This window comes from Bos grunniens, chromosome 21 (assembly GCF_055505025.1).
Source record: "Bos grunniens cultivar Pamir isolate PY7600 chromosome 21, Bosgru_T2T1.0, whole genome shotgun sequence".
NCBI lineage: Eukaryota > Metazoa > Chordata > Mammalia > Artiodactyla > Bovidae > Bos > Bos grunniens.
In genome coordinates this window covers 5,764,779-5,777,132 of record NC_141185.1, presented here as the reverse complement: position 1 = coordinate 5,777,132, position 12,354 = coordinate 5,764,779, and the positions used below count along the sequence as shown (strand labels likewise).

The 12,354-nt window shown below is 46.2% G+C and overlaps 1 protein-coding gene across 9 annotated transcripts in view; it reads left to right on the top strand.

Annotated features, from left to right (window-relative positions):
- Positions 1–12,354, top strand: part of EML1 (EMAP like 1) — a 204,356-nt gene that overhangs the window by 162,245 nt on the left and 29,757 nt on the right. For 5 of the 9 annotated variants that reach the window (XM_086362994.1, XM_086362992.1, XM_086362991.1 and 2 more), the window contains exons 5-6: positions 4,289–4,317; positions 7,666–7,795. In XM_086362994.1, coding sequence (XP_086219120.1) covers positions 4,289–4,317; positions 7,666–7,795 — 159 coding nt within the window. Of the gene's footprint in view, positions 1–4,288; positions 4,318–5,231; positions 5,289–7,665; positions 7,796–12,354 lie in introns of all 9 variants that reach the window. The other 4 variants (XM_086362988.1, XM_086362987.1, XM_086362986.1 and 1 more) reach the window with 1 other exon arrangement.

Below are 12,354 nucleotides of genomic sequence, written 5' to 3'. Positions count from 1 at the left end.
AGTTCTCAGTGACCTCCAGCTGATAACACTCAGGCTGCCTTTTTCTGATCTTTTAACAGAGATCTTTTATCCATCTTCTTATGGTGCTTCAGCATCAGAATTCCACTAGCCTCCCTACATTTGGAGTTCACATTCCCCTATGAATGTTCTCTAAGAGGAACATAATCCGTAATTGCTCTTTTCTATCTCTTGGGAAGGTTCTGGGTTGCTTATATCTGTCTCACAGACTCGGCATCTTTCTACTTCCGTGATCAAAGTCATGATGGAAAAAAAAAATAGCTTTCCTGTCTTCTAATTCTCTGCCTAGCTTCCCTCACTGGCGGATGCGCTTTGTAGTGATCTGTTTTAGCTTTTCCTCTTGTGTCCTTGCCCTGCCTTGAATCTAATAAGATGTAAAATTTGGAGTTAAGACTTGTTCTTCCACTTAAAAAAAAATCAGAGGAGTGTCACTCCCTCCAATAACAAGAACAAGCCAGGTAAGCCCACCATAGAGCCACGGTCACTAAGTGATTCAATGAACTCCATCCCCCAAAGTGACAGGCCCCTCTTAGGAGGGACTGGGACCACTGCTGAAATCTTTGCAGAGCTGCAGGAAGAGGAGAAATGGGAGGAAGAGGAGGAAAGGAGCTGAAGGCTTCTAGAATCCTGCGAGGCCGGGTGTGGACCGGCGTGGTGGTGTGGACTGGCGTGGGCGGACTCTCGGGAGCCCCAGGCTCAAGGTGAACCTTCGTGCACACGTGCTCACGCACACGCACACGCACACACACGTTCTTCCCACACAGCCAGGGAGTAGGACAGAGTCCTGAAGCCCCCCTCTCAGAGTCCAGGCACGGTAGTTGCTGAAGGATGCTCTACACTGGGCCTTTCATGGGAACCAAGTGCTGTTCAGCTGCCCTGAAGGAGGGACGAGGACCCTGAGAGGGGCCCTGGGGGGGCGGGGCGTGGTGAAGGCTGAGCACCAGCTGGGAGGATGGCAGGAAGCATCAGGCACCAGGCAGCACCAACTACTTTGGGGAGTGGTGGGGGGCAGCGGGGGCCAGGGCCGCTGAGACACGCCCCCGCCCCCAGCCCACCCGTCCAGATGCAGATCCACAGGGCCAGCCAAGTCAGAGGCAGGGAGGGCTCCAGACCCTACCAGCTTCCAGTCAGCAGCTGAAGGCTGTTACAGGCCCTGGGTCACAGCTGTGAACAGCAATCCCTGCCCTTCTGGGCTTCCCTCCTGATGGGGAGACACACAATAATGAAGATAAATCTGGGCTTCCCAGGTGGTGGTCATGGTAAAGAACCCGCCTGCCAACGCAGGAGATGGAAGAGACTCAGGTTCAATCCCTGGGTGGGGAAGATCCCCTGGAGGAGGAAATGGCAACCCACCCCGGTATTCTTGCCTGGAGAATCCTGTGGACAGAGGAGCCTGACGGGCTACAGTCCATGGGGTCACAAAGAGTCAAGACATGACTGAAGTGACTTAGCACACATGCATGGGCAGGGTGTGAGAAGCAGACGGGGCGGATCTGAGCACAGGCCCTGCCGTGTGCTGTCCCTGGGGTGGAGGCGGGGGCGGTGTCCAGGGGGCGGGAAGCTGGGGTCCACGCCTAGCTTGGGAGGTGCTGACCCAGTCACAGGACAGCGAGGACAGAGCATCTGGAACTCCATGACTGAGAGGAGAGAGAGATGGGATCAGAAAAACGTCGGAGTCCGTAGAGGTTGTTTGGGGCCTTCAGGGCCAGTAGAAGGCAGGCTTTGTGTTAAAGGTGTGCTGGACCCACAGAGTACTGTTTCGGTGACCCGTGGTTCATGTTCAGAAATCTTGCCCCATAGCAGATCCACCTCCTTGAGACACACTAAACCCCTTTCAAAGCATCAGCAAAGAGTTTCCCATATATACGGCATAATATCAACTGAAAATCAAGGCCATTAATAAATGCTGTCATCTGTTGCATCATGGGATTAAGGGCAGTTTTTGCTGGCAGTGTTTCTCAGCGTATCCCGAGTTAAAAATAGAGGAGAAAAGTGGCATGAGGGTGTCATCTGCCCTGGTTTGCATCTTTCATTATGCGGACTCGGAAAATGCAGGCGCCTCTGCAGGACCGTGGTCCTCCCAGCGCCCCCGGGTGGATGTGGTTTAGTCGCTTCAGTCGTGTCTTACTCTTTGCGATCCCATGGACTATAGCCCACCAGGCTCCTCTGTCCATTTGATTTCCCAGGTAAGAATACTGGAGTGGGTTGCCATTTCCTCCTCCAGGGGATCTTCCCAACCCAGGAATCAAACCCGAGTCTCCTGCATTGCAGGCAGATTCTTTACCAACTGAGCTACAAGGGAATCCCAAAATTTTGGGGGTGGGTTTCATTTATTTACTGTATCTTGTTCTATATGTTAAAGTGGGAGGTATTCTGGGAAGCAGGGGGCAGGAGCGGGCGGTGGGTACCATGGAAGACGGCGTGGGCATTGGAGTCTCGCAGACCTGAGTTCAAGGGCTGGCTCTGTGTTTGAACAGGATTCACTTCCTGCCGTCCTTGGGGGTCCCCTCCCCTGTCTGGCGTGAGGTGGCAGTCTTCCCACGGGCAGCTGTCTGGTTGTCACCGGGAGGACCGTGCCCTCCTGCATTTGGTGGGGGCTCCCCGGGCAGGCCGTCTTGTGGGAAGCTCACCCCTCGGTGTGACCTCAGCCCGTCTGTGGTGTGCCCTTGGACAGGGTGGGCATCTGGCTTCCCAAGTGCAGTCATGGGGTCTCAGCCTGGTTGAGACAGTGGGGTCCCCCCATGTCCCAGGATGTGGCCACACCCCAATAGTCCTTATTCTTCCCTCCTTTCCCCCGCCCCCTCATCTTCCCCCCAAGAGCCATCCTCCTGGGAGTTGTTCAGTCACCCAGTTGTGTCTGACTCTTTGCGACCTCATGGAGTGCAGCACGCCAGACCTCCCCGTCCCTCACCATCTCCCAAAGTTTGCCCAAGTCCGTGTCCATTGCATCGGTGGTGCCATCCAGCCATCTCATCCTCTGATGCCCTCTTCTTCTGCCCTCAATCTCTGCCAGCATCAGGGACTTTTCCAGTGAGTTGGCTGTTTGCATCAGATGACCAAAATACTGAAGCTTCAGATTCAGCATCAGTTCTTCCAGCGAGTATTCAGGGTTGATTTCCCTTAAGAGTGACTGGTTTGATCTCCACACTGTCCAAGGGTCTTTCAGGCGTCTTCGCCAGCACCACAGTTCGAAGGCATCAATTCTTTGGCATTCTGCCTTCTTTATAGTCCAGCTCTCACAACCGTGCGTGACCACTGGGAAGACCACAGCCTTGACCGTACGGACCTTTGGCGGCAGAGTAGTGTCTCTGCTTTTCGGCACATCTAGGTTTGTCATAGCTTTCCTGCCAAGAAGCAGTTGTCCTCTGATTTCATGGCCTCAGTCACCATCCGCAGTGATTTTTGAGCCCAAGAAGAGGAAATCTGTCACTACTTCCACCTTTTCTCCTTCTGTTTGCCATAAAGCAATGGGGCCTGATGGCGTGATCTTAGTTTTTTAACATTTAGTTTTAAGCTGGCTCTTTCACCTCATCAAGAGGTTCTTTAGTTCCTCCCCTTTCGGGAGCCTGGTGCTAAAGTTCTCTCGCCAAAGCCCCTGAGACAGGAGTTTGCTAGTTTTAAGTCAGTTCTTCAAATAATCTGCCAGAAGCATGTGGGGAAGAAAAACAAACCTTTCTACGCATTTAGGCAGGGCTGTGCCCGTCTTGGTTAACCACGCGTTTTCCTTCTCCAAACCTTTCTTTGCTCTCATAAAAAGTACAGCTTTGGTGATAAAGTTGGGATTGTCATCCCTGGCACTTGGTTTTAAGCATTTTTGTTCACGCTGTTCCTCTTTGCGGTTACATGGCTTTGTGTTTCTTTTTAACATATGTTCTTCACTCGGCATCTGTGTGATGAACTAGTGTGGCTAGTGGGTGAGGGGTCTTCTGTGACTGAGACTAACCACCAGCCCATGCTTCCCTTTAAGAACTGTTTTGGGGGACTTCCCTGGTGGTCTGGCGGTTTAGACTTTGCCTTCCAGTGAGGGGATGTGGGTTCAACCCCTGGTCAGAGAGCTAAGATCCCAGATGCCTCCAGGCAGGGGAAACCAAAGCATAAAACAGAAGCAATATTGTAACAGATTCAATAAAGGCTTTCAAAAGGGTGCATATTGTAAGCTGATTTGCGTTGTTGTATGGCAGAAACCAACACAATGCTATAAAAGCCGTTTTCCTCCAATTAAACATAAATTTAGAAAGAAATAAAACCTATTTTGGTTTTGTCTCCACAGCAAACCCAAGGAGCCGGTCTTCAGCGCAGGTAAGGCTGGTTGAATGTCAGTGTGGGCGCCCCTTACTCACCGCGGTACTTGAGGGGCAGTAAGAAGTGGTTGTTCAGGGGCAGCTGGGATGGCGGAACACGGGGGTCTGTGTGGAGGGGCTGCGGGCTGAGTGCTCACTATCAGCCTGTACCTGGGGGTCTGGCGACTCACATCACTCAGAGACCACCCAGAAAAGGGTCATCAAGACTAAACCCTTCATTTGCCCCCATTTAAAACGGATTCAAGAGACATCCATAAGGAGAAAGAGTGACATGCCGTTACATGAAATTTCTCGGTTAAAACACCCTATTGCCTTTCTCCCCCCTTCCTTACTAATGGGGGCTCTCCCATCACCAGCATTTGCCTTTCTCTTGAAAGGGAAAGTCTCTGATGTATCCAGTTACAACTTTATCTAAATGCGACTTTCTTTTTCTGCCTGTGATTTCCTAAACTGCCAACTAATAGTCCATATATATCTTTCCATGTATCTTTTCTAACACGTGTTATAATAAGGGAGCTGCTATTTTTAGAATAGTAAGCTTATTTGAAAGCATACTTAAAAATGCAAAATCTTTGACAAGATTTTGTGCAATGGGCTAAATAAATTCATTTAATTTTCCAAGTTTCTTTCCCCCCCTTAAGTTCAGCATCGAAACACGAGAGTCAGACTTTCCTATTTATGCGCATGTGCCTCAATATTCATTTCATTTTCAGGAAGCATGAAATTACTCACTGAAAATGTAATCGCCCTCAGCCTGCAGAGTAGGTCTGGTGTGCACTTGTCAGAACCCCTGAAATGTGTCCAGGTTTTTCTAGCGATGGGGGCGGGGGAGCCTCTGGGCCTGGGGGCTCAAGAGCGCCCCCTGCAGGCAGGCCAGTCACTCTCGCAGTGCCCCCTCATCTCTTTACCCAGCACTTCTGTCTCTGTCTCCGAAATCCCAAGGGAAACGCCGGGTGACGCACTGCAAAGGTAGGCGGCATTTCTGAAGCCTCATAGCTCTCTGAGCAAAGCTGCGCCCCAGGCTGCAGAAACTCTTTTCATACAGGCCACCAGCTACCCTCCTTGTATGAAAATGCTTTGTGATGCAAACCACATGGGTTTACTGGGCTTCAAAGCAGTCCTGAGCATTTACTCAGGCGGGTCTGAATGAGGAGCTAAAAACTAGACCTTCGGTGATGATTGGCTGATGACAAGAACTCTTTTTAAAATCTGTATGAATGTTAAGAGAGCTATAGGGCGAGCCCTGGATGCCCCGTTTTCTGGAACCTGCACTGCTGCTGGCCGCTCCCTGTGGCACCTCTGGGTTTGGGGGTTGTGTGCTGTTATCCTAACATGCCTGAAAAAAAGAACAAGCAAGCAAAGATTGCTTTCCCTCGCTGCGTTGTTTTTTTTTTTTAAGATGTAGAATGTCTGACTTAGCTGTCCAGAACAGTGCCAAGGCTAACTCCAGAGCTTTTCTTCTCGGTCCAGTGACGTAGATCTGCCCATTAAGTCAACCTGTCATAAGGACTTTTCCAGTACATAACGATATACTCAAGTAGATATTCCATCTATATGGATTTTTGGTGTGTGCTGCAGGGTGACATTATATTCCCTTTATTCTAAATCTGCATTCCATGGTTCCCCTCTTACAAAGGGAATTCATGGAATCACTTGTCATTTAAGCCACCACACCCACCCCTCTTTGTCCCCCTTCCATTGATCTACTGAGTGCCTTTTGGGTCTTCAGTTTTGATGGCCACACCGTCTGAAGAGCTGAGATGTGGTTGAGGGATGAATGAAGGGAAGGGGGCAGGTGAGGCGAGCGTGGGTAGATGCACAGAGCGGGTGGGTGTGTAGGTGGCAGAGACAGAGAAGGACCCCGGGGGTGAGGGGCAGTTGTGGCCAGTGATGTCGTATACAGGAAGAGGGGACAGGGCAGTTAGAGCGTTGGGTCCAGCAGGTAGGAGAGTAGGAGAAGGATCCCGAATCCAGTGTGGGCCTTGATGGGTTTGGTAGCTAAGATCACCAGGGTAGGGGATGGGGGCCGTACAAAAGCCTGCAGCCCTGGGGGCCTCCAATGGGCTCCTCCCAGTGGAACTGGGGAGGATGGAGCCTAGTGAAGAGCACTCTCACAGGAGCACCACAGAACACAGCAGCTGGCACACTGGGCAGGAGTGAACACATGTTGGTTTTTACTTAAAAGTCAAATTTAATATGCAGAGTGAAGAGTGTGTCACATGCATGCATTTAAGACCTGGATTGCACACACCGTAAAAGTGCAATGGCCTCTCAGTTTTTAGGCAATATCGCATGTGGCTTTGTCTGAAAATCCTCAGGAATAAGGCTTACAAGACTAATTTGTGAATGTGGTACTTACAACGTTATAATCATTTTATGACTTCCTTAGCAGTTTCCTCTCTGGGCATAATTTTTCTGTTGAATTATGGTACAGCCCCAACTGCCCGATTTAAATGCCATTAAGGGGCCCAGTCCTTTGATCTGCAGTGAAGCATCAGAATGCAGTGAGTTCTGAATCCAAACAGAATTCATCAGGAGCTCACAAGACATGTTCTTTGGCCTTATTATATCTTGAAAACTAGCCAGAAAACCCTAGATTGTTTGTCTTTGTTTAAAGTCAGGAGAGGCCCCTTGTTGGTGTATTACTGGATTTTACTTTCATTCCTGTAATTTATTAAAGATTCAGAAGTGATTTTGTTATAAAAATGTTTGTTCTAGAAAGGTTTATTCCCCAGCTTCTCCCTCTAATGGGTCTTTTGTCCTTTTCTTTTCTGTTTCTAGCTTTTCTTTGAGCATTTTCCTTTTCGCATGCATCCCAGCATGTACTTCTGCCGGTTTTGTGGCCTTTGCACTTGAATTATCCAATGTGAAAGATACATAAAGACACATTTTTTACATTGCACTATAACAAACCGATTTAAATATTGAAAGATATTTTATGAATTTTGATACTGCAATTGTATATCCATTGAACTCAATAAAAAAAAATTTAAGTGGATTTCTTGTGTTAGTTGTAATTTTTTGGGGTGGCATTTTCCCCCTCCTGATGATAAAGAACCTATAGGCACTAAAATCTCTCATGGAGAATAATTGTTGGAGTCTAATTCTTTTCTGCCTATTATAATTTCTCACATTACTTAAGTAAGCAGAATATCAAAGGCAAACAAGGTGAACATTTTTATTTCAAACTGTTTGTGTTTTAGTTAGTTTTCCCTAGGATTTTAATCAGAAATGACATAAAGGGCAACGTTTCTACTTTTGCATTGGAAGGATGGAGAAAATATAACTTTTTTTCAGGTACCCTGGGCACCAAGGTGTCTTACTGACGTCTTTGTTCTCTTCATAGAAGAAGGATATGTAAAAATGTTTCTTCGTGGACGCCCTGTTACCATGTACATGCCCAAAGATCAAGTGGATTCTTACAATTTGGAAGCAAAAGTAGAACTGCCAACCAAGAGACTGAAGCTGGAATGGGTGTATCCTTTATTCATTAAGTCTGCCCTGAAGTCATCAGTTGATGAGTGCTTTTATTGAAATTCAGTGGTAGAAACCCATAAAACTAAACCATGATGGCAAAAAGTTTTTAAACCCAAAGAAAGAAAGAGGGACTCCCTGGAAGGAAGGGCTAGCATTGCCCCTCAACCAAGTCGGGCTTTGGCCAAGCTTGGGAATCTTAACTTCAAGTTAGCAGTGACTAGGGACCTTCCTGGTAGGCCGGTGGTTAAGACTTTGCCTTCCAATGCAGGGGGTATGGGTTCGATCCGTGATTGAGGAACTGAGATCCCACGTGCCACAGGGTGGGGTCTTAACATTGTAAATCAATGATACATCAATTTAAAAAAGCAAAAAAAAAAAAAAAAACCTTAAAAAACAGTGACTAATTGAACATGAGTATGGACTCAGTACTAAATGAAAGGAATACAGTACAACGGATGGCTTAAGTTAAACGGACACAGAGCATCAATATAATACCACTGGGAAAAGGAAAAGCTCTCATAAGATCTAGGCCACAGAAATCTGAGTCAGCCATATGACTAGCGTTCTTGAAATAAAGCTGCTAGAATCTTCATAATATGAGGCTTGGGATAGTGAATGAACTACCAAGGAGGGAATAAAAGACAAGAAATCAAGAAACAGAGCCTGTGAAAGAGGGTGAAGTGTTGTTTGGGGTTTTGTTTTTTTTTTTAATTTTACTATTTTGTTTTACTTTAGAAACCCACAGAGTCCACCTTCCAGTCCATCCAGACTTTAAGACAAAGAGCAAAATCCTTTCTTCACCCTCAAACAGCTGTTTATTGAATACCAGTTTAATGCCAAACCCTGACAACAAATTACTTGAAGTTGGTTTAAACTGAAGCTATTGTTATTTCACTTAGAAGAATTACTATTTGAAATTATAATCATATTCCTTGGAAGTTTTTTGCAATTATTTCTGTACCTAAATTTCTCAAACTATTTTTTTATTTTTCCGGATTCAGATGTCACTAAGTGTCTGCCTGCAGCTATTTTGCCATCTGTATTGGCGCATGAAAAGTGACCCCGTTCTTCTTTAAGTCACTGCTTGTTTGAATTGGTTAAATCAAATCTGAAGCACATCATTCAAGACCCAGTTGTTCAACCTACTCCCAACTCACATTTTAAAAGGTGGGAAACAGTGGAATTTGCAGCAAATAAATGGTGGTTTTTCACATCCAAGTTCAAGTGATGTTTTGCTCTGAAATAGTTTTCAAGCTTTGGAACCATATATGTTAAAATCTTAACAGGTTATTATCCCTGAGGAGCTGTGGATGGTTAGGACAAGGAGGACCTAAATTTGTTACCTTTTATTGATATATAGATACATGAGCCTCCCTGGTGGGTCAGATGGTAAAGAATCTGCCGGCAATGCAGAAGACCTGGGTTCCATCCCTGAGTCAGGAAGATCCCCTGGAGAAGGGAATGGCAACTCACTCCAATATTCTTTGCCAGAGAATTCCATGGACAGAGGAGCCTGGCAGGCTGCACTCCATGGGGTCGAAGTCGGACACAAGTGAGCGACTAATACTTTCACTTTCCATGGCGGCGACAGCCCAGAGAGCTAACACTAGACAACCAGGTGACCTCATATATGCATGTATACTGTTCACACCTTTTACACGTATTTTTTATAATGTAAAAAAAAATGTTTTAAGTGAAATACATAGGTGCCCATTTACAATAAGCAGTAAACTCATAATTGGTTTATAACTTAGACATGAAAGTCATTAACCAGTATCTGAAAATTTTCTTTTTAAATACTTTAAAATATAAGGAATGCCAAAACTCAACTTTTTTTCCTCTTAGAATAGAATTTATAACCTCATACTGCTTAATATTTGAAACAATATAGCCACTTAACATAGAGGGTTTTCCAGGTGGTGCTAGTGGTAAAGACCATCCCCATGGAAAAGAAATGCAAAAAAGCAAAATGGCTGTCTGAAGAGGCCTTACAAATAGCTGTGAAAAGAAGAGAAGCGAGAAGCAAAGGAGAAAAGGAAAGATATAAGCATCTGAATGCAGAGTTCCAAAGAATAGCAAGAAGAGATAAGAAAGCCTTCCTCAGCGATCAATGCAAATAGAGGAAAACAACAGAATGGGAAAGACTAGAGATCTCTTCAAGAAAATTAGAGATACCAAGGGAACATTTTATGCAAAGATGGGCTCAATAAAGGACTGAAATGGTATGGACCTAACAGAAGCAGAAGATATTAAGAAGAGGTGGCAAGAATACACAGAAGAACTGTATAAAAAAGATCTTCATGACCCAGATAATCACAATGGTGTGATCACTGACCTAGAGCCAGACATCCTGGAATGTGAAGTCAAGTGGGCCTTAGAAAGCATCACTACGAACAAAGCTAGTGGAGGTGATGGAATTCCAGTTGAGCTATTTCAAATCCTGAAATACGATGCTGTGAAAGTGCTGCACTCAATATGCCAGCAAATTTGGAAAACTCAGCAGTGGCCACAGGACTGGAAAAGGTCAGTTTTCATTCCAATCCCAAAGAAAGGCAATGCCAAAGAATGCTCAAACTACTGCACAATTGCACTCATTTCACATGCTAGTAAAGTAATGCTCAAAATTCTCCAAGCCAGGCTTCAGCAATATATGAACCGTGAACTTCCAGATGTTCAAGCTGGTTTTTAGAAAAGGCAGAGAAACCAGAGATCAAATTGCCAACATCTGCTGGATCATCAAAAAAGCAAGAGAGTTCCAGAAAAATACCTATTTCTGCTTTATTGACTATGCCAAAGCCTTTGACTGTGTGGATCACAATAAACTGTGGAAAATTCTGAAAGAGATGGAAATACCAGACCACCTGACCTGCCTCTTGAGAAACCTATATGCAGGTCAGGAAGCAACAGTTAGAACTGGACATGGAACAACAGACTGGTTCCAAATAGGAAAAGGAATACATCAAGGCTGTATATTGTCACCCTGCTTTACTTCTATGCAGAGTACATCATGAGAAACGCTGGGCTGGAAGCAGCACAAGCTGGAATCAAGATTGCCGGGAGAAATATCAATAACCTCAGATATGCAGATGACACCACCCTTATGGCAGAAGGTGAAGAGGAACTAAAAAGCCTCTTGATGAAAGTGAAAAAGTTGTCTTAAAGCTCAACATTCAGAAAACTAAGATCATGGCATCTGGTCCATCACTTCAGGGGAAATAGATGGGGAAACAGTGGAAACAGTGTCAGATTTTATTTTTCTGGGCTCCAAAATCACTGCAGATGGTGATTGCAGCCATGAAATTAAAAGACGCTTACTCCTTGGAAGGAAAGTTATGACCAACCTGGATAGCATATTCAAAGCAGAGACATTACTTTGCCAACAAAGGTCCGTCTAGTCAAGGCTATGGTTTTTCCAGTGGTCATGTATGGATGTGAGAGTTGGACTGTGAAGAAAGCTGAGTGCCGAAGAATTGATGCTTTTGAACTGTGGTGTTGGAAAAGACTCTTGAGAGTCCCTTGGACTGCAAGGAGATCCAGTCAGTCCAGCCTAAAGGAAATCAGTCTTGAATATTCATTGGAAGGACCGATGCTGAAGCTGAAACTCCAATACTTTGGCCACCTGATGCGAAGAGTTGACTCATTTGAAAAGACCCTGGGAGGGATTGGGGGCAGGAGGAGGGAACTACAGAGAATGAGATGGCTGGATGGCATCACCGACTCGATGGACGTGAGTTTGGGTAAACTCCGGGAGTTGGTGATGGACAAGGAGGCCTGGCGTGCTGCGATTCATGGGGTTGCAAAGAGTCGGACACAACTGAGCGACTGAACTGAACTGAACTGAGTGGTAAAGAATCTACCTGCCAGTGCAGGAGACGCCAGAGACTTGGGTCTCTGGGTCAGGATGACCCACTGGAGTAGGAAATGGCAACCCTCTCCAGTATTGTTGCCTGGAAAATTCCACAGGCAGAGGAGCCTGGTGGGCTACAGTCCACGTGGTTGCAAAGAGTCAGACGCAACTGAGCACGCCTGCACGCACACGACGCTGTCAGATGTGTTTTGTTTTCCAAACAAGCTACAAAAGCCACTGACCGTAGTAGGATTCAAGTAATCTTCCAGCCATGGTTCTAGAACCAGGCTGAGCCTCTCTCCCTCAGCACCAGCGTGACGGCAGTTTCAGGTCCCCTGTAGCAGGTGTGTGTCTCAGGATGATGATAACGTGGAGAGTTCAAAGATGACAAGATTCAGTGGCCCTGTTCTGCCTTTCAATTCCAGTCCCAGAAGCAAGCCCTTGGCTTTAAAAGTTAGATTCAAGACAGCAAGTGGACGCATTCTAGACTGTGGCCATGGTTCAGCAGATCTCAGCAAGTAGGGAGGTAACTAGAATAAACGGTATGCAAGAGAGGCAGCAGAAAGGAAAGAGAAAAAAAAAATGAGCAGAGTACCCCAGCATTCTCGGGAAATTAGTGTCAAGTCACCCTTCAGGTGACTTTGATTCTAGAGTCAGGATAGTACCTCTAACAGAATGTTATGGTCACCGGCCTTTCAGGAGACCAGCTTG